The sequence below is a fragment of the Betta splendens genome, chromosome 8, assembly GCF_900634795.4.
Source record: "Betta splendens chromosome 8, fBetSpl5.4, whole genome shotgun sequence".
Lineage (NCBI taxonomy): Eukaryota > Metazoa > Chordata > Actinopteri > Anabantiformes > Osphronemidae > Betta > Betta splendens.
The window spans coordinates 12,137,683-12,162,970 of NC_040888.2; the positions used below are offsets into that span (position 1 = coordinate 12,137,683).

The 25,288-nt window shown below is 43.7% G+C and overlaps 2 protein-coding genes across 2 annotated transcripts; one reads left to right on the forward strand and one right to left on the reverse strand.

Moving 5' to 3' along the window:
* The first annotated feature begins 3,820 nt into the window (after positions 1 to 3,820).
* Positions 3,821 to 18,424, forward strand: gsg1l (gsg1-like). Its single transcript, XM_029158146.2, has 5 exons — positions 3,821 to 4,441; positions 9,381 to 9,428; positions 12,349 to 12,501; positions 14,209 to 14,320; positions 14,976 to 18,424. Exons 1-5 carry the CDS (start codon positions 4,153 to 4,155, stop codon positions 15,352 to 15,354), a joined length of 981 nt encoding a protein of 326 aa, XP_029013979.1. The 5' UTR covers positions 3,821 to 4,152; the 3' UTR covers positions 15,355 to 18,424.
* A 149-nt stretch (positions 18,425 to 18,573) lies between these two features.
* hoatz (HOATZ cilia and flagella associated protein) lies at positions 18,574 to 25,277 on the reverse strand. Its single transcript, XM_029158147.3, has 2 exons — positions 24,632 to 25,277; positions 18,574 to 18,991 (listed from the first exon to the last, which is right to left on the reverse strand). The coding sequence occupies exon 1, from the start codon at positions 25,123 to 25,125 to the stop codon at positions 24,655 to 24,657; it is 471 nt and encodes a 156-aa protein (XP_029013980.1). The 5' UTR covers positions 25,126 to 25,277; the 3' UTR covers positions 18,574 to 18,991; positions 24,632 to 24,654.
* Between the last annotated feature and the right edge of the window lie 11 nt (positions 25,278 to 25,288).

Genomic DNA, 25,288 nt, shown 5'->3' on the forward strand with positions numbered 1-25,288 from the left:
GAGGTGTTGGCTGCAGACACACACCCACGCTGAGACAGATGGACTGATATTCATGCATACCCAAAGCTCCTCTGCAGCTTACAGGAGTCGCCGGCTGGTCAGAGAGAGGACCAACAAGCCCTGTGACTGCATTGAAAAGAAATGGATGGATGGATGGATGGATGGATGGATGGATGGATGGATGGATGGATGGATGGATGGATGGATGGATGGATGGATGGATGGATGGATGGATGGAACGTGTAAGTTTTATTTTAGTGTCCATCAAAAAAACACAATTCCAGTGATTTCTCTCTGTTGGACTCTGGTTTGGTCTCCACCACTGGCCGCTTCACAAGATGCTCATTGTAATTAACTGATTGTTGATTTTGTTCATAGACATTTCCATTAAAGCATGTTTTGTATGTTTTGAGCTCCAGCGTAACCAGGACTTCTCCATCAGGTACAGCTAATCCCACACACACGACTGGCAATAGACAAAAAAGCAGAATCGTGTGCATCATCATGCCACACACCACACACACGTCAGCAGTCTCCAGCCGTGTGGGATACTCATAAATGCCATCTATAGGCCCAGCCCCCCCCCCCCCCCCCCCCCCCCCCCCCCCCCTCCCCCCCAGCTGCACACATCCAGACGTTTATTGGAAAAAGACACAACCAGGAGGAATCCGCTGAGCGTGGAATTGATTCGCAGATTATTTCCACCACAAACTGCTGTGTGTATGTTTGCATCAGTGGCAGCTGCTGAAGGTGAGCGGTGGAGAAGCGGTGCACGACGCGAGCGGCGGCGGCAGCGGTCCAGAGGCACGGCGGAACCGGAACAGTCATGCATTTCGAGGGAAAATTAGAGCAGTATTATAAGTCAAATGAAGCGGCGTACGGAGAAGTGCAGGCGCACGCTGCAATTATTGTCTGATTATTCTGATAAATGAAAACACGAGCAAACAGTTTGAAAGTTTTGGGCTCAGTGCTCAAGCTGTTAGTGTCTGTTTGACATTGTGGAATAATATTTATTTTCTTGACATTTCGTGTAAGTCCAATAAAATCTGTTTGAGTTTAGATATGAACACATTAAACTGTCTGATTGTGTTGTTTTTACGCAGAGGGAAGGTCAACGCAGTAAACTGGGCTTGAAATGTTTTACAGCTACATATTATTTCCTTATAGTCAATAAAGCTTTGCAAAAATAAAAGTTATTTTGCAACCAATAGCTGCTGCGTACCGTATCTGTAAGGACCTGACTCCCCCCGGTGACCCCTGCCCACGGCCCGGCACCGAGCAGCTTGATTGACATTCACCACCGAACTGGCAGCTTCAGCACTGGCTCCCATTCTCCTCCCAGATGAGGGCTTCATAGTGTGGAATTCTTCAATTACACCACACAAATCACACAAGTACATGCAATTCACAACAGCAAACAACAACAGTAAGATTTGGAACTTGGACATTTCAGCAGTTATGTTGATGCAGTCTCAACAATCAAGCACTGAAACCTCATCTTTACACCATTGAATGTGACTCCAGGTTCCTTTGGTTTCTGTAAATGTTCCTTTCTGTCCCTAGAAATTGACTGAGCTCCACTTGTGGCAAATTGTTTGGAAACAGTTTCAGGTTTTCACGGTTTTCACAGAGGTCCATAGACCTCTGCAGAAACATTTTGTTGGCCGGCAAATAAAGCCACGTGTATAGTGTTCCCAGGATCACAGTTGCCTCTAACTGTGACATGGAAGAGATTTGACCTCCAAGACTTCTTTTACAGCTGCCCATTCAGTCAGCACTAAACTGTAAGACACACGGACCAATAATTATAATTCACTTTATCTTTTTTTGTCTGTGACCTTTTTTATGTTTTTGTTATTTATGTCATTTTGATTTAATATCAATGTATAATAATATCAATTTTATATCATGCAGAGTATTTACTGTTTTATAAATTTGAATGTAATGAGATGCTCAGAACAGGGAAAGCCACTGTAATCAGTGGGACGAGACCTCTGCACTGTTTGTTCCCGTTTGAACAAGCAGGAAATGAGAAATGGAAATGGAAGTTTGCATTAAGTATGTGCAGCCTCGTGGTGTTGACTCATGAGGTCTGGTTTCTGTCATACAGAGTCACTGAGCGAAACCACTCACTTTGATTAAACACAACATCCACTTTATTTCACAAGCCTGAGTCAATTTCAGCCGCTGACAGCACTCAAACATCAGCCGTGTGGGTAATGGCCGGTGATCTGTTTCCCTGGAGACAAAACCACTCCGTCCCAACCCTGTGTGTGTGTGTGTGTGTGTGTGTGTGTGTGTGTGTGTGTGTGTGTGTGTGTGTGTGTGTGTGTGTGTGTGTGTGTGTGTGTGTCTGTGTGTGTGGGTGTGTGTGTGTGTGTGAGAGAGAGAGAGACCCGCGGGTTCAGCAGAGTTTGCTCAAAGTGACAGGTAGAGATGTGACACGGTGCGGAGTCGTACGCAGTGAGTTTGTGTCCTCACCTCCAACGTCTCCTGCTGAGAGCCCAAATGCTGAGCACTTCCCGTCGGAGGTGTTAATCTCTGCCGATAGATTCCATGTGACAGGCCGAAACCCGCCTCCGCCCAAAGCCTCACCTGCTGCCCACCCACCTGTCCACCTGTCTGTAGGCAGCGCCACATGCAACGCTTTCACAACAAGGAGTTAATAAACAGACAAGGTCAGTAGATTTGACTCAGTTCTTCAGTTTCTCTTGTTATTTTCATAAAAAGCCCAAATCCACCAGATCTAAAACTAAATAACCTTTGAATGCTGAATGTGATAAAAACTATTTATCGGGTCTGCTCCAAGCTGAAGAATCATTTTAATATCGCTGAAGAACTGTGCTTTAAGGTGAATACTTTTTGTCTGAAGACAAACTGGCCTGACATCACAGCACTGTGCAAAAACTCAAAGTAAAATAAAACATGCGCAGGTCCATGAAGTGCGTCCTGACGTGTGGTTGACAGCAGCAGAAGCAAGGGGTGCGTGGTTGTTGTTGCCTGGGGGGGGGGGGTCTCCTTCTCTTCCACCATGGAACCACCTGATGCCCCAGACCGTCCGGTCCGGTCGTTGTCCAGACTGATGGCGATGCTGACTTGTTTTCATTGCTTCACTGTAACGGTTCAGAGTTTGGCTGCTGGGAAATCTGCAATACATCACGCACGCATGGCAAACGCACGCTCACAGGCCGTATCGATCTGGAGGCGGGGGCCGTAAAAACCAGAGGTGATGGATTGGCGCGGCCTTGTCGCTGATGAGTTTAAAGGCCGGGGATGTGAGCGCTGTGCTGACTGATCAAAGGGGAACAGCTGCTTTATGCGAATCCCAACGTCACACCTGAAAAAAATAAAAACCCCAGAGATGGATGTGATGTCAGCGTTTATGGGGACGTAAATCTTCTTTATTCAGAACAAGACTTCTGTCCCTGTATGTTGAGACCAGCGCAGCATATTAAGCATTCATACTTACTACTGTAAGTGTTACCATAATGCTTCAAATTAGAGATGCTTCTTATCTTTAAAACCACAAAGACTCAATATAAGTAATTTATAGACTCTACAAGAATCTACCAGCCAGTACTGCATGACCTTCCTGGCAAAAGCTCAGCAAAATTTATGGCAAAGCCGCTTCATTTGATTACATTAGGTCGCACAGGTGCAATAAAGTGGTCAGTGCGCATATGAAAATTTCGAGGTGTTTCCGCGGAGGATGTACAGCATGAGGTCCGAGGGGCTTTTTTATAGGCTAAGAGCTGTCCGGTCACGGCAATGACGCACAAGGAACCCAGAGCGAGAGAGAGAGAGAGAGAGAGAGAGAGAGAGAGAGAGAGAGAGACTCCGCTCTCAGCGTCACGTTTCCTCAGTGCGCGCCCCGCTCTCTGGCAGAGGAGCAGGTCCCTGTCTTCTCTCGGAGGAAAGTGTCTGGGATGATGCGGTAGGCGGGAGGATCGTATGTAGTTTTTCTTTTGTTTTTCCTACCAGAAGCCGAACCACATGACACTTTAATCCGCTCTGAAGACGAACTGTCCAAAAGAGGAGCGAAGAGGCCGAGCGGCGCGCGTAATTCCTCCGTGCGTCTTGGCCGCGCCGCGCCTCTCCTCCTCCGAGCGCCCGCGGCTCCTCTCCGTCTTGGATGAACTTTTCCCCGTCACCATGAAGACGACGCGGAAATGTCGCGCGCTGCTCTCCGTGGGATTGAACCTGGTGGCGCTGTTCTTCTCCACCACCGCCTTCATCACCACGTACTGGTGCGAGGGCACCCAGCGCGTGCCCAAACCCAACTGCAGCAAGCAGCGGCAGCACAACTGCATCGACTACGGCGTGAACGAGACGGACCAGAACAAGGTGCACTACAGCTGGGAGACGGGCGATGACCGCTTCCTCTTCCGCCGCTTCCACACCGGCATCTGGTACTCCTGCGAGGAGAACATCCACGAGGCAGGTGGGCTCATCCCTCAGTGTTTACCCGATGACGGAGTAGGAAGAAAAACTACAATAAAACATGTCAAAAACCAAAAACAGAAATTTTAAGGAGGTTTTGCTCGATGCAACATTTTAATTCTATCTAAAAAGTTTATTATTTTAGTATCTTAATGCTCCATTCTTAACTGATGAGGCAAGTTAATGAGTGTAACTTAGTGCCTGAACGTAGCCCTGAGCGCTCACTGTCGGTCATGTCGGTCACAAGACAAACAGTCTGTGTTGAAGTCGAGTGACTTGTTGCATCTGAAGCTTTGCTCAAGGTCACTGAGGGGATATGATACAAAGTTCTGTGCAGAAGTTCAGAAGTTTCAAATTGGACAAGCGCTGTTCCCAACACTTTGTAGAAAAGGGGATATGAATGGTTAAAATGATTTATAATTTGGCTTGTGTGTGGAACAAGGGCAAAGTGATAGAATGTGTTGCATATAAGATGTGTTCGAGGCTACAAACACTTGACTCCAATGATTGTTGCTGCAGTATTTAACGTACAGTATAATAATTTCAGACCCTAAGACGTCGTTGTGGGTTCATGTGGATCCTTCTCCTTCGCACCAGAGTGTTTGGGTCGTCCAGAGACTTTAGTTGCATATTCTACACTTTTTGGAGATTGTTTAGTGGTACCAGACTGGGAAATTAGCGCCACCGGCTGTTTGTCCCAACAAGCCAGCTTCTAAAATTTGCATAATGGCAGTGGATTGAAAAAATGCCTCCATCTGCAATTTCTTTTGGCAATTTCTACAAAGTGAACTTAAAATGTGTTCCACATGTTGATGGAAAGGGTTAGTACAACCATGTACAACGTACAATGTACTACGTACAATGTACAGCCATGCAGCAGTACTACACACCTAACATACTGTACACAAATGTGACCGAGAGTAACGAGGATGTGATCAGTCTCTGCATCACAACTTTGTTTTCACAATATTATCAGTAAATGTTACTGCTCAGTAGCTTAAACTCAGTTAAATATGCTTTAAATAGTACAACTTTTATAGATTTTTATATTTTACATGCTCTCTTGTTGGAAGATGACTATTGTGGCATTTAAATATTAAAAAGAAACTATATGTCTGGTGTTAAAGGTGCTCTGGAAACCTACTTAGCTTTTTACATGTTCTTAAGTTTGTTGTGTTTGTTATAATCCTGTCTGGTTCATTTATAATAATATATAATAATATAATATATCTATAAATTTAATCATGACCAGTCTGGGCCTCCTGTAACTAACCACGGTTTACTTCCCAACTTTCCATTCGTTCCATTTTTGTGTTCTTTATTTTAAAATCTCTAAAAGTTTGACTGCTTTATTCCTCCACATACTATATCAAACAAATGGTTCCTGCATACAATCTAGTTCAGCGTGTGCATCTTTCCCCAGTGCAGACAGGACTGCGCCAGTGTCACTGAAGCCTTGTCAGGCAGATTGATGTCCTACAACCTAACTTCTACTCATCGGTCTCACTGTGCTGCTCTTCAGCGTCTCTGTCTCTGTTCAACAAGCAGCCTGCTGTGAAACCACTTCCAAATTCACCTCTCAGAGAATTTAAAAGCATGTTTAAAGAACATGAGTCAGACCTTCTATGGAGAAATCAGATTATCTCTGTCCAAGTCTCGGCTTCACAGAACGCCTGCTTTTATGAATTTATCATAGTGAGTTTATAGATGCTTTTTACGATCAGACACCTCGCTGCTGTCGTACGAGGGCACAGGGTGAGACGAGGCCATCTGCTCAATTAAAGGTTAACTTAAAAAACACTATCTTGCTGTAATGATCCCATCAGTGAAGCTTACTCACTTCATTACATCACTACAATCTGGCACGACTGGCAAAGACACTTGTAAGCAGCTCAGCTCAGTACTGTTTTAACAGCAGTAATGAAAACAGTTCCTCCAGGAAGAGGCTTTACTTTGCACACGTTTGGACATCAAAACTGACTTTGTGCATACGTCTCGTCTATACACATGCTGTTGTCTGCGCATGTCTGCAGTGATGTTTACCCAAAGTACAGTATAACTATAGAGTCAGTGAAACTCCCCGTGCACTGACTTTCATTGTGGTAAATTGTCACCACTGATCAAATCTCTTATCTAAACCTATTGTCCTGTTAGTGTTTGTGGGGGGTCACCGTACTACAGACAGGTCCATCACTGGGCTGACACATGCTGTACCTGTTTTAAACCCTATATTCAACCTGTGGATCACAGACTGACAGTCTAGACACATCTGTCCTCACAGCTGTCCTCGTCCAAGCTGGTACCAGATGTGAGCCCTGCCGTCTCCATTAACATAACATGGGACTGACGCTGTATTACGTTGTTGTTAGGGACACATCAGGACTCCGCGTCGCCTTAGCTGCTCCTCTATCTCGGCTAAAGCTCGGATACAGTCGGAGTGATTGCACTTTGTCATTGCTGTTGTTGGGGAGGCGTGCAGACGTGAGCGGGGCTGATTGAGGGTGTGTCCACATCCATTTATAACTTGTTTTTTGGCGCGTGCGCACGCCGGGAGGCGGCTGAACGATGCAGGCAGGAACGCAAGCCAGAAGTAATGGTAAGTTAGGTGTTGTCTCACGCAGCCATTCATACTCATTACTGCCGCAATTAGCCCCGAGTGACACTAGGCTGCTGATGAAACGGACTCCAGAGCCGGTGTCTGACGGGGAGAGGCCTTAACGAATGACCGGCGTGAGAGTTGGGACCACGAAGCAGAACAAGACACTTGAAACCACCTGAAGCCTCTTTAATATGAATTTTTTCCATTACGACCCGACAGACCGCGAGCGTGATAACTGGGATTTTTTTTTTTTGGTTAATTGACATTTTAGGGGAGCGCGGTCTCCTGTGTGCTGTAGGAAGGTGTAGGAATACTGATTGTGCTGTTAGTTAGTCCTGTCGTCGGGTCGCAGACAAGTCTGCTCACTCTTTAATTACATTTTAAATTCATGTCCTAATCAGATGCCGCGCTACTCACCTTTCGGCTGTCGCAGCTCACCAAGCCTAGTACTTATTCATCTCTCCGGCTCACTTCCCTCAAGTTTCAACCTTGGCTAAGATGAATTATAACTAAGTCAAATGAATTCTTTGCAGTATTTGTCAAATAGGCTGCTGTATTTATTACGGGGAAGTTTGCGCTGCAGGTATTACCTTATTCTAATTTACCTCAGGTAAAGTTATGGGTGGAGAGTGAACAGGTAGGAGGCGCAGGCTGGAAGCTTTCTGACATATTGGATGGCTGAAGTGGAGTGACATTTAGGATTACAGCGTGCACCTGTGGAATCAAGTGGGATCAGAAAACAGAAAAATCACCACGGAGGTGCGGCGCTGACGCCAGGCTGCCGGGAATGGCAGCGGCAAAGCGGAGGGAGGGGGAAAGTGTAAGAGCGACGGTTTGAGCCTGTGGCAGGTTGATGGGGGGATGATGGACAGCCAGCAGGCTGCTGGGAGGGTCAAGGCAGCTCCAGGGGGAGGGAGGCTCCCCGAGGGAAACCAGAGGGCGCACGTGGAACGACAGGTGGTGTGTTTCAATGATTGTTCGCCATGTTGTCCTTCGCTTTTTGCCTTGGCAGCGTGTCCGCGCACGGCTGATTCACTGATTCGCTGCTCCGCATCCAACGCATACGTCTCCGGCCTTTAGCTGCAAACTGGACCGTCCACCTTCGCTGGAACTTATGCATGTAAAGCTGTAGTTTAAGGGTCTGAGCGGAATGCAGCTTTAGACTAAAAGTGTGTTGTGGACACTGGTCACACAGCGAGTGTCTGTTTTAATTCTAATTTATTTAGTCATAGACACTGATTCAGTGTAAAGATGCATTCGTTGTCATATAGTCGAGGGGAACTTTATTAATGTTCAGCATCCAGGAGCCGTGGAGTGTGTCTTCATCTGTTGTCTCGGGGGGAGGAGGCCGAGGTTGGGTGCGCGGGGACGTGAGGGGGCTGAGCTCCGGCTCATTATGGATGGCTCTGCCTGCTGCCCGTGACGCTGCGCCCGCTGAGTTATGGCTCATGCTGTGGCCGCTGATCTGTGTCTTGTGAGGTCTGATCGACTCCCTGCAGCTGTAACAAGGGGATCCTGCGTTACGCGAAGCGCTCCTACCTGAACGCACACCGGTACCGCAGGAGGCCAACGCCGCTGGTAAAGTTTTAGGATCCGTGAAGCGACTCTGGGGCCGACGCTCGACCGAGCACGTTTTAGAAAAAGCTTAAAACAGATCCGGACTCCAAAACATCTGACAACTACAACAAAACCCAACAAAAGGAAGCAGGAAGCATCGCCATCGGCACCGTGAGCTTATGGAGCCTAAATACTGATTTTTAAGGTGATCCTGCACAATCATCTTAAAGAATTTCCATTCATCTATATTTTATTTAAACATTTATTCATTATCTGTGACAAAGCGCAGCAGAGTTGCAGAACAATACATCAAAACAGTTACTGTAAGGTTGAACAAAATGAAAATCTGAAAACTGAAATAAAATCTTACTTTGACACTTGGAAGCCAAAAACAAATCAAATTAGACGATAAGACAAATAACTGTGTTACTCCAGACTCCTAAATATGAATATTTCCTAATAATAAAGTCACTAAAACTGGTTCCAGGTAGAAAACTAAGACCCTCCTGGTGGAGGAAGAAGCAGCGTGTCAGTCAAGAGTCAGTGTGTTTGTATCAGCTTAACATGCTGTAAATAATGCTCTTTTATCATCTTTGTTTTCTTCTGTCTCACCTCTTCTCCTGCATCTTCCCATAATCTCCCTTCTCCTGTATTTCTTTTCTCATTCCACCGCTCTGCTTCATTCCCAGCTCATTTCACCTTGAATTCTTCAACTCTCCCCACCTCTTTAAATGGCTCTCTATCTCCCCCTTCGCTTCCTCCCTCTCCCCTCTTCCTCTCTCAGGTGAGAAGTGCCGGAGCTTCATTGATCTGGCCCCGGCGTCGGAGAGAGGTGAGTAATGATGGTCGTTAGGCATTGCTGCCGCTCCCCGCCGCTTCCCACTGCTCCCCACCTGTTCATTCAGCCTGGATGGAGAAAACTAAATATATGCATATTGTGCAAATCTTTTCTGGACTTCATTGTTTGCTATGAGTTCATTTTCGCTCCTTAGCGATACTTAACCACATACACACGTGAATAGTCACCTTCATGCACAGTTTATTACATAATAACTATAGCCAGTTTTTAAAAATATCTTTAATGGCATTAATGGCAACTGGTTTATTTGCTACTTGAACATAAATAAAATAAAGACAAAGATAAATCACTGATACTACAGTAATAACTTTGAGGATTTTCACTTTCAGCAAAGTTACATTTTCTTTTCAACCTGCTGCTATAATATGTTTTCTATTATTAGAGCCACCTACTCACTTTGTGCCAGATTCATATGGAAATGGTCTGTGTGAACTCATGTATGTTGTTGAATCATTAAATGAAGTTCATGAAATAACAGTCTTCCCTAATTGTCTGTCCACTCATATTATTAGACTACAGTATGTGATCGTGTACCACAACACACCAACACGAATTCCCACGTGATGGTTTTAGTTTCAGCCCACATGCATGTTTTTATCACAGTGGCAACACCGACATCTTCCGCGCTCCTCATCAGGGTTCGTCCTAACTGAGGGCAACTTATTTCCAAACGCAGTACATGCTTTTTAATGAAAGGAATATTTGAGGCAGAAGAAAGGGAATATCATGGTGCACGTGGGTGTAGCCTCTAATTTGCAGTTTCATGCAGAGCAGGCAGTTAATAATGAAGGTTCTCTGATGGTTTCATCTGTTAATGCCATCTGGATGAAGAACAGGAGTGTTGCACGGAGCAGCGGTGGATGATATGATGTATCGAGGAGGGCGACCTTGCTCTCACACAAGGATACAATATGTTAATCTGCCTTCCTTTGCGGCCAGCGAGCCCACTGCTGTGTTTTATAACACACAGCTGCTCCTCAGTCAGGTCCAAGTCTGTTGTTAATGAAAACTGAAACTAAAAACTCTAATTTGTTTACAAGTAACCACCCAGAGAAGCAGGACCGCTGCCAGGAGTTTCAAAATACTCTGGTTATTATTGCTTAGTCCTTCAGCGTAAGCAGAGACACCTGAGACCCTCTGCACCTTTAGGAAAGGAGCGAATCTTCTAAAAGGTTTGCTTTCGCTCTGTGGAATAATTGGCTCATCCTGTTATTTAAGAGGTACCTGCTTTAAATGAACCCATAGTCTAATTAATATTTATCTGTTAATTAAATTGTATTTATTTTACTGTTTACTTTGGTTAATCTTGTGTTGATTTTGTGATAATAATTTCTAACTTCACACTTAATTAAAAGTTGTTAACATTTCATTGTTGTTATTCTAACTGATTAAGTTTTAAACTACTGTAACATATGTAAGTAGGTGCCGTGTTGATCCCAGATAGAATTCACTGATGGCTTGTCCTATATTAAACCGTAGTCCTGACTACGTGTGGCTGCACAGCCGTCAGCCTCACGTAGCACCGACTCCGTCTCACACACACACACACATGCGCAGAGTAATTAAAGATGTAATTAAATCCATTTGAGATGAGACTCGGTCTGATGAGCTGCTTCCTTCCTGTTATCACTCCTGCTGGCTGAGTCCCTCAAAACACCTTTTATTCGCTGTCTTCAGTTTAATGAAGTCTCAGTCCAGTAATACATATTCAACGATACACAAACTGGGGAGAACATTATTTTGGTCAATATTGTTTCGCTTACAGGGACTTCCTGCCGCTGGAATTCAAATCATGTTGGCAGTAAATTAATGCTGCAACCTAGAGTAGAGTTACTGTGGACTGGTCCACAGGACAACGGATTGACAAATGATTAGTTAAAGGGGGCCGTTCTAGTCATTCAAACAGACAACATTGGCATCATCTGTACTTAGGTAAACAATAAGTAATATTTAGTCGTATTTATGAAAATAGTTCCAGTTTTCCAAACTGGAGCTGCACCTGTGTCATGTTCTTTTATTGCTGCCGAAGTCCAATGTGAAACCGTTTGAATTCAATTTGAATCTGACTCGTGGTGCAGAAGAAAATGGCACCAAATGTGCCGTCATACTGGCTTTCAGGGGCCCAGTGGCTCCTTCCAGAACCAAAATGTTCCAATTGAAACGTCAGCCCGCAGGTTGTATCTCCACCTCAAACGCAAACACGCCAGAGCAGAGCAGATAATCCTGTTTTACTCTGGTCGTGATCCACACAGAGTCGGGACGAGCCTCTGCCTTTCACAAATGAAATGCGAAGAGCTACGGAGGAGAATGTCAGAACCCTGGTTCCCGAGGGCGTCTTCAGTTAGAGGATGATCACTTCTCCCTGCTTTGAAAATGTTCCCATTTTCGGCGCACGAAGCAGCGGAGCGGGGCCGTAAAGCGCGTTCGTCATCTTGCGTAACGTCTGTCTCTGCTTTGATGGGAGTTTTTTTCTCCGTTCGACCGGTCGACTCCTCCAATGCAGTAAAGAGCCGACGATAGATGCGCGCGGAACGAGCACGTGGCCGCGTCCAGCGCGCCGCCTCCTCCTCCTGAAGGCCGATCGCTAACTAATACGTCACCTTGATCCCGGCACTAAGTGTCGTGTTGTGCTCGCTCCGGACACATGCATCATCATCTACCCGAGATTCATCAAAGTTGCATTAGGAGTTTCTGGGCAATCGAACACGGGATAAATGAGCGATGACAGAATAAGTGGAAGGACAGTCTACGCCCTCAGTTTGGGCGTAGATGGAAAAAAACACATACAATGAGTCGAATTTAAACATTCTGGATTAATAGAAATAAAAGTTTCTCCGTTGTATAATTGCTCCAGGTTGCCTTTTTGACTGATTCCCCCGTGTTTCACGTGCAGGGGTGCTGTGGCTGTCGGTGGTGTCGGAGGTGCTCTACATCCTGCTGCTGGTGGTGGGCTTCAGCCTCATGTGCCTGGAGCTTTTCCACTCCAGCAACGTCATTGACGGGCTCAAGCTGAACGCCTTCGCCGCCGTGTTCACCGTGTTGTCCGGTAAGACGGAAACCCGCCTCGCCAACTCAGTACCACGGTGGCTGTGGGCTCGGTTCCGCCCGCATCAGCACGTGGGTGGCCGCTTTTTATAGCTGAGAGTCGTGCTTCATGATCACAGTCAATAATAAGAATCATTAAACTGTACGTATGAAATATTTTATTTTTCTATTAATATTTTATATTATAAGACAACACTGCATTGCGCGGATGGGCTTTGACCCTGAGAGATGCTCTGGGAATTACAAGGAGCGAGGAGGGGCGCTGATGGGGATTTAGCCGGGGTCGTGCGGGGTCAGAGGTGATCCCCTGGAAGCCGCTGCCGCGTCAGGTGCCAGAGGTTTTTCTCCCAGCCCACGTTAAACCTCTTACACAAGAAGCGGGCCGCGTGTCCGCCGTGCTGCCCGCGGCCCGCTTCTTCCTCAGCATTCGTTGGGTGTTTTTACAGCTGACCACTGATACTCGTCAGCGCACAAATGTGCAGATTGTCCCGTCGCAAAACCAATTGTGGGTTTTATCCGACGACCGTTTTCCAGCGGCGTGACGAGCTAATGAACGGCCGTTGATGCTGTGGGAATTAATTTTGTGGCACCACATGAAGGCAGGAAAAACGGCAAAACGTAACATATACAGTTTGTGTTACTGTAAATATATAGTACTTCAAACAACTTGAGGGATTTGTGCTTAAATGAAAGTATTACTGGATACATTTTTATATATTGATTTAATGAGATCTCTTTTAATTATGAGTTTAATTACATTGGACTGGGGGTGGGTTCATGTTTATTTGTTTTTTTCAGGCACCAAATTATCATATTCATTTGTTATTTGTTGTTACTAGGTTGAATACATGGGATTATGTTTGAGGACTTGCTGACAGTGCTGATGTGTGAACTTAAGCATCTTGTTTTATTAATAAAAACCTGCAGTTGCAGTTAATTGCAGTAGGTTTACACTGTAGATGTTGTTCACTGTGATAAAACAGGAGAATATTGGTCATGTAATCAGAGCCTAGAAGAATCTTTACCAGACCCCACCCCCCCAAACACACACACACACACACATACACGCACCTAATATAGATCTTGGGGCTGTGATATACAACCTGTGCATTAATGTAAAATTGCATACTAGCTTTTTGATTTACTGCACATTTATGAGTGATTATTTTTCCATTTCATATTGATTTCATTTCTCACAGCTGGCACTGTATAATGATTAATTATGATCATTGCATGATTTCTTATTTATTAATGGCTCTAACTCACATGAGGTGATTTATCATTGTTTGTTTATAGAAATTATCAGGGCAGATTATCTTGATCTAGGGTTAGTGTTAAAATCACTGAAAAAGGAAAATGTATCAATGGTTCAAGCTTTTGTCAAAGTGTTGTAATCAGTGCTGCTGGCATTAGAAATTATATTAATACTAGAGTTCATGTGGCTGTTAATCATCCATAAATCACTTGGGGTTAGAAATAGATTATTACTATGTGAAATTATTGTTTTCAAACATTTTGGTGCAGCTCCATCACAGTTATAATAACTGTACATAACAGTTTTACAGCAAAGCACACGTGCCTGTTCTACTTCAGATAAGTTCAACATGTTACTGTAGATAAAGTTCTGGTCCGCCAGCACAGACAGCATTAATGTACATCTTAGCACTAACTTACAGGATTTACGTGTGCGTGGGTGTGTGTGTTTCAGGTCTTCTGGGTATGGTGGCCCACATGATGTACACCCAGGTGTTCCAGATCACAGTGAGTCTGGGTCCTGAAGACTGGAGACCTCACAGCTGGGACTATGGCTGGTCCTTCTGGTAGGTACAGGCGGACACGTTCCCACCCCATAAAGAGGACTTAGGGAGAAGCAGTAGAGGAGGACAGGGCCACTCCAAACATTTGTCAGCGGTATGACATCATTTAGTCCTTGTTATGGTCAGACTGAATGAATATACGGATGGATGGATAGATTGACTTTATTCACTCAATATAACTGACCTGTGACTGTCTAGGACTGTGTCACCGGTTGTGAGCAGGTACATGTGCACAAGGAGCAACAGGGAATTATTAGTCATAATAATACAGTCTTACTTTGTCCTGACCTGCTGCTCTCTTTCCTGGTCAGAGAAGCTGCAGTAAGTCAGACTTTTTAAGTGAAGGTCTTTCATTTAAGACCACAAGGGAGTCATTGGAATCATTAAAATGGAATCAAGTCAGCAGGAAAGATTAGGCTCGGCTGCAGCAAATGGCCAAAAAGCTCCTTCAGTAGAAATTAAAATGTGACTGGGTCCTGTTTTCACGATGATAGATGATGTTCTCATCACTCGTTTTATGCTTAAGACTGTCCTGAAACAGATAATGTGTCTGAAAAAGAAGCAAGATCGGCGGAAATGCAACCAGTTGTCCTCATAAAAGTAACTAAACAGGAAAAGTCTTCTTCTATTGACACTGTGTCTGTTTTGGCCCAACCAGCATGGCCTGGGGTTCTTTCACCTGCTGCATGGCCGCCTCCGTCACCACCCTCAACTCCTACACCAAGACGGTGATCGAGTTCAGGCACAAACGGAAGCTGTTCGAGCAGGGCCTGCGCGAGGAGCAGAACTACCTGGACCAGGAGGCGTTCCACTACTTCCGGGACCGCTCCCTTCAGTCCATCTCCAGCACTGTGGAAGTCTACCCCTGCCACAGCGGAACCAGGCCCGGGGTGATTGTTGGCGGTCCGGGTCCGGGCCCTGGTCCTGGACCCGGACCGGGCCCTGGTACAGGTCCGGTCCGGGGGAAGGTGAGGGCCACCTCTGCCTCTATAGACCTGGGGGAGAACACAGACTCTCTGGGGGAGGAGCAATGCTGAGTTGGAATGAGGAGGCAGACTTTGTAGGTCTGGAGCCGTCCACAAACAGAAAGCACAGCGACCCTCACTTTGCAAAAGAAGATCATTAAGAAATGTGGAGGAAGCAAGTAAATAAAATTCAATGGATGTGTTCTCTTCTTCTATATACTGTATGTGTAATGAAAACAATATAAAGTGTGAAATATCTAGAGCTTTCATATTAAGATCTGTGACTCTGTTGATGATATTCGGGTTCATCAGCAGCATATTTTAAGGTGCTATGTGTAGTATTTCACCTTAAGGTAAAAACATGTACTGTAAGCTGTTGTCACCATGAGCACGTGACAATGAAGAGATCAGTTCTAACTATTTATTTTCTATAGTGAGGGGAAACGTGTGACGTACAGTTGTATTTATGTGACCATGCCAAAGTTTATGAAATAATGTCTCCAAGCTTCCAAGGTTTATTTGGAGAAATATGCAAAGTGAAAACATTAAGTGCCAAACACCATTATAGCATGTACAGTAATATTGCAGACATTTACCAAATCATGTTATTTTTAATGAATAAGAATAACTTTTATTTCTGTTTTTAATCTAAATTTAAACCATATAAAACCATTTTAATTGTCATGAGACTACATCTTTTATCTACTTAAATAATCACACAAACCCATGGAACATGTGGTTTATTGTTTATGAGGCTAATGAGTTTTCTGTTGCACTGCGTAAAATGAAACTTACATATGTTGTTGTGCTTATAATCACTGGCTACTGTTAATTTGCGTTATCACAATTTATTACACTAAATGAAGGACGTTATCTCACTTGTCATGCAGAGCCTGTAATTTAAGGCCTTTTGGGCTGAGGATGCTGATGTTGGTGTGCTTGTCCACATTGTCTCAATCTCCGTCATAGGTTGATATCTGTCCTTCTTTATTATATTTTATTTCATTATTAGCATTTGTACAGGAAGAGCTGACTTCAAACCGCATCTCATGAGCGACAGCACATATCTGCATTATTAAAATAAACAATCAGCGTCTGCGATCTAACATCTAACAATCTGTGATATTTACAATAACACTTTCTACAGTATGTGTGTCAGTCAATCAGCACAATCAATGTTACACATGAACATTACAAACGTGGGATGTTATGATTCTCATTTGTCTTTTGGTTCTAATCCATGGCAGCGAAGTGGATGGTACAGTTTGCTTGTGGATGGGAGATCTGATTAACACTAGAGAGAATACTACACATAGCACTTTAGAACAGGTCGTGGTGACAATGACTGTGAAAAGCAGCTGTTCAGAGTTGTCTTAGCCTTTTTCCTTCTAAGAGCAAACGAGAGCTTCATATTTTCTGGCATTACAGTACACGTGTGTCTTTTCTGAGTGTAGGTGTACATGCACACGGCCTTTTGACAAGTGCAGGATTTATTTTTTCATATTAACAGACTTACTTGAGGCAGCAAATGAAACATCGCCTCCATCACTTCTCGCTCGTCACTCTTTGTTTTATACATGAATGTGATCCTGTAGGACAAGGACTCAAGGAGGGAAGTTCAACAGCAATCTCCTCCACAGGGATACCACATTAAAATAAGAGTGTTATTTTTCTGCACAGGCAGTCAAGCCCATTTTTAATCACAAAGATTTAACAAATTCTAGAAAATCTAGGAACAAAGTAACGTTGGGAAGGAAATGTGGGACTGCGTGTCACGTTTTGAGGCTTCACAAGCGGTTTCTTCCTGTCATCCATCCAGCGCTTCGTCATTAACTGTTTCCATGCGTTTGTGAAAACGGTTTGGGCAGATGTACAAAATATTTCACTGAAAGTGTGACTTGTCAGACAGCTGGGAGGACTGAGGGTTATGCATTGTCACTGACAGGTCAGCAGGGGGTTAAAGCACATGACAGACAGCCCAATCACCTAGAGGGTCTGTGCTCCTGCATGGTTTATGTGTTCTTCAGTCACGCTGTCCTTGGGGAGTCTCTGAACCTCTGCTTGCAGGGGAAGCTGTTCACCTTTGATCTCTATGGAAATTATCTGCCTGGATTTCATGTATAAGGCACAAAGACGGACCAAGGACCAAAATCCTAATCCAAAGTAAAATCTTCAGATTTACGAAAGAATAAGCTGAGCAAAAGCTCCCTGCTGAGAGGATGCCATACAGTGTTGTTTCCATCAATATTTTATTGTGACAAAAATGTCCTGATGTTTTTCTGTATCCCAAAGGATTTAGTGAATTATCAGGCGAAATAAAAGTAAATGTTGTCCATTTATAGATTTAATGACTGCATAATAACAGGCTGACATAATAAACAAAACTGATGTAGAAATGTGGTGCTGAGGAGACTGCACCACAATAAGATTACATTGTGTAAAGGCAACAGTGAGGTGAAGCACACAGATGCTGAGCAAGGAGAACCGCAGAGTCAGCGAAAGACAGTTGTTTTTTTTACACACAAACACACAGCTGTTGTTTTAACTAGTGAACATGCATGTGAAAAAATGACTGTATCTCATATATTTAAGATAAGTGATGCTGTCAAGGCTTCAATCAGCATCACACAGACTCTCAACCTGTCTTCTGAACCAATCAGACAACTTTCTGAAGCAGATCAGCCTGTTTCTTGTTGTGTGGTTTTAAATTTCATCTCATAACAGCCCAGTTTAACTTACTTTACCTAAAGTGAATGACCAAGTCTCCTCCATATGTCATCAGCATCCACACACGATGATGACACGATGATAATCTATACAGTACTGTCGACCATGAGTCAGACCAACCAGCGCCACAGGCCAAGGCCACTAACAGTCTCTATATGCTTGTTCCACGCTCAGCGTTACGCAAGGTCTGGTGGATTGTGAACAGCAGGGATTAAATTGGCTGGGAGTTGCAATATTAACAAGGAGGTTTTGAGGTCGACGTAATCCAGTTTCAAATCCCCAAGCTGCCTGGCTGGCTGTAAACTAGTGGTGTGTGATGGGTGATAAATCCTCTGTATGCTCATGTAAACATGCTGGTGAAGAAGGGAAACAAATGATTCTGTTTGTATTTCCTTACATATATTTATCTACTACACATCCTGTTTCTTGTCCTTTTTTATGGCTGGATTTGACTCAGTTAATCACTGGTACAACTAAAAAAAACACCCATGAAGATCAATTACAGTTGCATTTCTGTTTTTAACCAACTTTCACAACTTCCTCTTTGATTTTTTAGTTTATAAAATGTCAGAAAATCCATTAAACTTTCCAGTTTGATGGAAATTGATTTTCAGATTGTACTGTACATTTTTTAAGAGAACAATAATACGCGTCATAAACTTCAAATTTCATGACTCCACTCATTATGATTATGGGATAGGCATTCATTACTTCTATTATTAAGCTGCTGCTACAAGATAATAATAATATATAAGTAGCACTGGCTTCCTTTAAAGCTGATCCTGATACACCTACATTAATAAGAGTAACTTACACGGGCAGGTGCTGTCTCTGTTTAAATCCCATCCTGCTGCTGGAAATGCTTCCTAGAATACCAAACATGATTTAGTCTGCAACTGGAGATAAAGCTGAGCAAATTCAATGTTTTCTCCAGTTGAGTTGGTAAAAACTGTGCTCTCTAGAAGAACCAATGGCGCTGAGCCTGAAAAGAAATAAGAAATAAAAAGAAAAAATCAGAAAAGTATAAGCTATGTCATTATTTTTACAATCAATTCTATACATTATACTGTGTAAATAATGATCTAGGATGTGACCTCTTTTTAATATTCCTGAGTCTTTCCATTCAGTCATGAGACAGAACTTAAATTATCATCCCAGATCTGGACCTTGACTTTGAAACTGAACTGAGGTGTGTGGAAATAGCATATCATTGTTGTTAAATATGAAGGACGGCTCCTGTGCTGCTAATTTGTGTGCTCAAATGATTAATTCACGAGAATTAATTAAATAAGATGAGGGCACAAACGACTAATTAGAGTGCATGAAAACATGATTTGCATGCATGAATTACAAAAGCACATTAGTGCTTATTACACGGACATTTTCTGATTTGTAAAGGCCTCTGGAGGCGGCCAAGCCTTCGTGCTGACCTGTAGCAACAGATTCCCTGCCCCTCTCGTCCCTATTAGACGTGTCAGCCACAAGCACTTTGATCTGTGGACGGACCGGGCGTCTGAAGATTACCTGCACAGCTAACGTTTCTGTTTTACTGCAAGATAACAAAGGAGCCCGCGTGTGTGAATAGCAGCAAAGGTGATAGAGGAGGATGAAACTGGGCAAGAGAAATCCTACATCCTCCTCATTCACAGTCACTGTTGCATCGTAGAGAAAGTAATAAAAATGTCAATTCATTTATGTAATTACACGTATTGATTGTACATTCAGATGATCCACTTTATAAAGTTCATGTTTTCAAAATGAGACAAATCCAGGGATGAACTATGGTGCTGACATTTGGAGATGCTCTAAAGTCTATGATGACTACTGGGCCTTTCTGTTCATGTATTGTTAAAAAGTTTTTTCCCCAAGAATAAACTAAAGTTTTAATAGTTAGAAACTTTCAAGCTCGAGCCTTGTTCATCATTTCTGCTAGTGCTGTTCAGTGAGTCTGGATGAGAGAGGGCTTTGAAAGCACCGTTCCACATTCAGGTTCTGCAGCGTATATCCAGTAAAAACATTGCATGCTTTTAATAATGACAAAGTTTAGCATATTTGTTAAGATGTGGGTAACACCTCACATGACAGGAATCTCTGGCTCGGCAGTAAATGAGGTGCAGTGCCGTCAGTCCTTGGAGAATACATTAGATGTACATTTGTGTGCTGCTCCGGGGCCTAATGGAGCTTGATGATAGCAATGCTTCATCTCAAGGTGGACCTGTATTTTTCAGCCATTACAAACAGGTTTGCTGTGCAGCGTGACCTTCTGGGTTAATGACTATGTAGTATTAAATAAGAGCTTTAATATGCCACACAGGAATGTGACATTGGTCACAGAGCACCTAGACGGAGGAATGTGAATAGGTTATCTGTCTGCTGTAGGAACAAGGCCACATTTATAATGATACAATTAATTTCCACAGACACATCCCAGCAATCAATACTGGTTATTGTCGTGACATCTGCTGATCATCATTCACCCCAGATTTCCCTCCTCCTCCGGTTTAGCAAAGGGGGATGAATAGCTGGTGACCAGTGTGGTTTACACTGTACGAACTACAGGAACATTTACACTCAGTGCCAAAATGATTTCTTTATTTCACTTATTTCAAAGAAAGGAAAAAGAAGCGCTGTCTCTTCATTTGCGGCAACAGAAAAAACGGGGCAGTGAAGCATTTTAATGGAGTTTTGATGCAAGCCTGGTAATTCCAAGGGGACAAGTCAAAGTCAGAGAGCAGCTTGAAGCTTGTTCATTAATGAGAACTTTTTACAAGACTGCTCCTGCTACTTATCAGCTGTAAAACATCCCGCTGGGGTCCTGCTTATTGGACAGGACACAGTTGTATGTGACCTCCCTTTAAACCCGGGCTCAGGGACACGTCTTTAGAAAGCTCGTGTGTTGCCATGATTTGTGTTCCTCTCCTTTTTATCATTTCTTTTATTTTGTTCTTTCTTTTTTTAACTAGTAGACAGGTTCATGTGATCAATAACAACCCTGCTCTGTGCAAATAGTACTCTACTGAATGTTCAGGTTTATTGAGTTTAATGAGCACGACAGATTTTTCACATCCACCACAGTTGTCCTGAATTCCAGAGTTAACAGGTCTACGCGGCACCCGTTGGATCGTCTGTAAGGCTGCTCGGCCACCTAACTGCACTATTACTCTGAGGTTGCATCAGTCAGCAGTTCTTTGATTCTGTAAGTGTTGTATTATTAACCAGAGACAAGCACTAAAAGTGGGGAAGTGCTGGTGGCTCAAATCAAGTAAAAATGCTAAACTTTTTGTGAAGTTTTGGGGCCAAACTTTAGAAAATCTGTTTAAGAAAAAGGCTTTTATGTTAATGTAAAGTCTGCTTTTAGAAAGACAAACCTATAAAACGTCACATCTCAAACATTTATTAAAATTTTAAATATATTACTTTTATTTCTTTATTTCAGTGTTATATGTCTGCTTGGCTGATACTCTAACCATAATCCAGCTCCTAAGAGTTGGTTGGTATATGGAAAATAAATAACCCTTTAAAGATAAGGCCAAAAAAGAAAAGCCTGTGTATTAATGGAGAGAGATGCCAGCTTGTTAATTGGAGTTCTGTCTGTCTGTGACGTTAACAAATAGCAAGCAGTCAACCTCACAGACAAACTAATTAATTGAACACACACCAAGGACACAAGTTATTTTTGTGTGTGTGTGTGTGTGTGTGTGTGTGTGTGTGTGTGTGTGTGTGTGTGTGTGTGTGTGTGTGTGCGTGTGTGTGTGTCTTTTCGTCCTTCCCATTTTGTCAGGACCAATTCGAGCATCAGACATTGAGATTCAGGGTGGTTTTAAAAATGTATGACATAATTGTTATCGTCCAAAAACAGACACCTTCAGTATAAAAATACCTGAACGACAATTCAACAAGCCCAGTGGATTGTGTTGATTCAGTGTTGCCTCAGTGACTGATGTTGTTTACTTCATAATAACCCCAATTAATATCTGTCCATAGTCATAGAAAGGCATAAAGACCAACGTCTGACACTATCAGACACACACAACAGCTGCACAATGTCTGCACCGTGACGACCTGCAAGGAGAAAACACCACACATGCACTAGGACGCACAACGTCAAGAAGGAGGTGCCACTGACTGAGGCAGAGAGGAGGAGGAGTTGGAGGATGATGATTCTGATCGTCTACAGGAAGGCAGCCAGGAGGAGAGTGCTTCAACAATTAGCTGATAAAGGCTGCACTCTCTAAGAAGTCATTAAAAGCTTTTGGCTTGTTTACACCAGAACAGTCATTTATATGTCAGATAAACCTAACGTGAAAAATGTTATGTATTGATGTTATTTATTGGAATTACCTTTATTTATGGAAGTACATTTGCACTTTACATGTCACCTAGAACCATCAAGAAGCAAGATGCAACTGATCCAAACCTTTAAATATTTTTTTAAAACTCACGGTTTCACACATCTGAACATATTGTTGGTAGAGTTTCAGAACCTTTTTGACCTTGATGTATTTTTGAAGCATGTGAAGCCTTTCAGCAGGACAGGGAGGGAGTTAACGGTTCTCCAGGCAACAAGCAGTGTTGTGTAGCGTGCGTCGAGCTACTGTAGTTCAGGTCTCACAGACTAAAATGCTGCCTTTTGAGCACATGGTTCATACGGGCAGGAGAATCACATGTAGAGCAAGCAACAGCTGACAAACAGATGTTACAACCTGTCTTCACAGACAAGACCGTTGGGCTCAAATATCAGAGTCACAGCTATACAACTTTTGGCTTTTATGGTGAATTAACTGGGAAGTGGCCGTCAGGGTTCACCTCAGGAGCACAGACATAGACATAGTGTGTGATTAACAATCAGTCTTACATATATGTGAAATTAATTTATTTGTCTTTGTCTATGAGAAAAGTTCATGACCTGTACCTTCAAAAAGCAGGTGTCCAGGATTAAAGGCCATAAATAAGCATTTACTGACACCTCATGGCAGCAGTGTATTATTACACCCCCACTGAAAGACTGCCTGTTCCCAATGTGAGAGCCCCATACAGTCAAATAAGATGAGAGATGCCGGTGAACTGGCATCAACTGAAGAGATGCTGATGGTTGATTTGTGAAGATTTGATATGAAGAGACGTACAGTGTGAATTAGCATAATCAGCCGCTGGCCCGACCAACAAATCGAATATTTTACCACATTATTTCCACACTATTTCCCTTTAAAAGTTTCCTTCTTTCATTTTCACTAAACTTTTGTCAGTTTCGAAATTCCAATTTCCATCCTCATCATCACGTGTTTAGTGCTAAAAAGCAAGAGTTAGTGCACATAGTGCTAAATTCACTGTTGATGTGTTGTGCTCTGAGCCTCACAGAGCTGCTGAAGTTTTGCTGCAATGAAGCTGTAAGAGGAATAAAACACTTCATGCTTCAGATTCACACATAGTAAAAAAAAAATATTACTTATATTACTTATGGGAAGGACTTAATGTTGACCATGCAAATGGACACATCTGCCATTTCTGTAGCTGGAATATTGTATTATGTTATGAATGTTTTATTATGTCCTGGGTTACTATAACAAATGTAAATCTACAGTGGCCACGGCTTCTCCTTTCTTCTTATATGCACACACTAGACTTTGCTTGAAATATGGCGGAATAAAGTTCGCTGTAAAAGGCAGAGCGAGCCTCTCTTTTCCGTCCGCATCCTCAGCGTGTTCCATATTTTTTGTCCTAATATGGCTAAAGCTGCTCTCCCCTGCTGCAAACGTGTCACCAATTTATCCCAACAGAATTTATGTCAACCACATGCTCCTGTTCATAGGTGAAGGAGCGGTGCACCTTTTACAGGCAGCACTGTGAAGAACCTCTAGATGTGAGGTGGAGGATCACTTTAAAGCTACTTAAGGGTGTATTACACAGATAATCGGGGTTTGAGAGCTTAAAGAGCGTTTACAGACGTGTATGTGCTCTGTCTGCTTTGAAAACTTTAACCAAATTAGCTAAAGTCAACAGTCAGCAGCACTTTTCTTATCCTATTATGGTTGGGCCTTCTCCACTGGACATTTGGAATTTGAATAGCCACACAAGCTTCATTTCACCTTATGTAATGCTACTGGAGGCAAACTGCTGTGTGGCTTTGTTCTGCACCTGCAGCAACTTTGTGCACATGACATCACGACACCAGTTGTCTTTCTTTTTTTGCACATGAACCTAGATTTGTTCTGCCTTTGTCGAACCGGTCACCTGCCAGTCATTATATGCTACAGTATCTTACTTGGGTATTGGATGAATGCGGCCTTTCATTTTACACTTTAATGATGATGTTGACAATGATGGTGATGCAGCGAGGAGGCAATTCTCCAGCTGATTAGAGGCCTAATCAGGCACAGATGCTGAAAACATCTGCGCGGGCAACCAGAAGCTTAGTACGTGTGTAATAATGAAATGTTGCACGCACTGACAGAGACAGACGCAACAAGTCCCAAACTTTTCTTGGGGAAGTCAAGCAAAGACATTTCATATTTGACAAGCATGACCGCATCTGCCAACTCATCTCATCAGCATTAGGTTTGAATCAGTTCAGCTCATTTTAAATGTATTGATTATAGAGTTCTTTAGATTCCAGTGATGCTACCTGTTGTGGGTTCAGTCCAGTTCCTACTGCAGCTGCTTCACCAGCTCCTTCTCCGTCTCAGAGCCTGAAGATTGCTGAGCTTTCACAACCTTCTCCCTGCTCTTCTTCGCCTTGGGTTGGAAGGACACCGACACCAGCTCCTTCTGGATCCTCTGCTCTCTCTGCCGCCTCAGCAGAGCCAGTATCTCCCTCCGCTGGTCCCCCATGGCCGCGTAGCGCCGTCTCTCCTCCTGCCTCCGCCGGAGAGCGGGCTCCGCGAGCGCCTCCGCAGCGCCGGCGGCGGCGGAGGCAGCGGCGGAGGCGCCGCTGCGCTGCGGCCGGGACACCGGCAGCCTCTGGCGGATGTCTGCGGACACCAGCCGGGACTCCACCGGCGGAAGGAGCGACAGGGAGCTCCACAGGCGCCGGGCGTGGGACACGTCCTCCGGAGAAGAGCCGTCAAACACGGTGTAGAGCTGGTCCAACTCCTGCTGAGCCTCCGCCTGGACGGACATTTTACCTGTAGAGCGCGTTTAAGCAGAGAGTTATTCCTTAAGCCGCTGAATTCATTTACAGGGCGCGAAACGAGTGAATTCCGCTAATGTTTGGAGTGGTCACCATGGAAACGCGCGTACTATGTCAAGCCCTTTCAAAATAAACCTATAGACGTTCATCTTA

What these genes read in the sequence shown, in the direction of transcription:
- gsg1l (XM_029158146.2), top strand. Translation starts at nt 4,153, where the DNA reads ATGAAGACGACGCGGAAATGTCGCGCGCTGCTCTCCGTGGGATTGAAC. An exon ending in GGAGAACATCCACGAGGCAG is followed by an intron (nt 4,442 to 9,380) that starts GTGGGCTCATCC and finishes TTCCTCTCTCAG; the next exon opens with GTGAGAAGTGCCGGAGCTTC. An exon ending in CGTGTTCACCGTGTTGTCCG is followed by an intron (nt 12,502 to 14,208) that starts GTAAGACGGAAA and finishes TGTGTGTTTCAG; the next exon opens with GTCTTCTGGGTATGGTGGCC.
- hoatz (XM_029158147.3), bottom strand. Translation starts at nt 25,125, where the DNA reads ATGTCCGTCCAGGCGGAGGCTCAGCAGGAGTTGGACCAGCTCTACACC.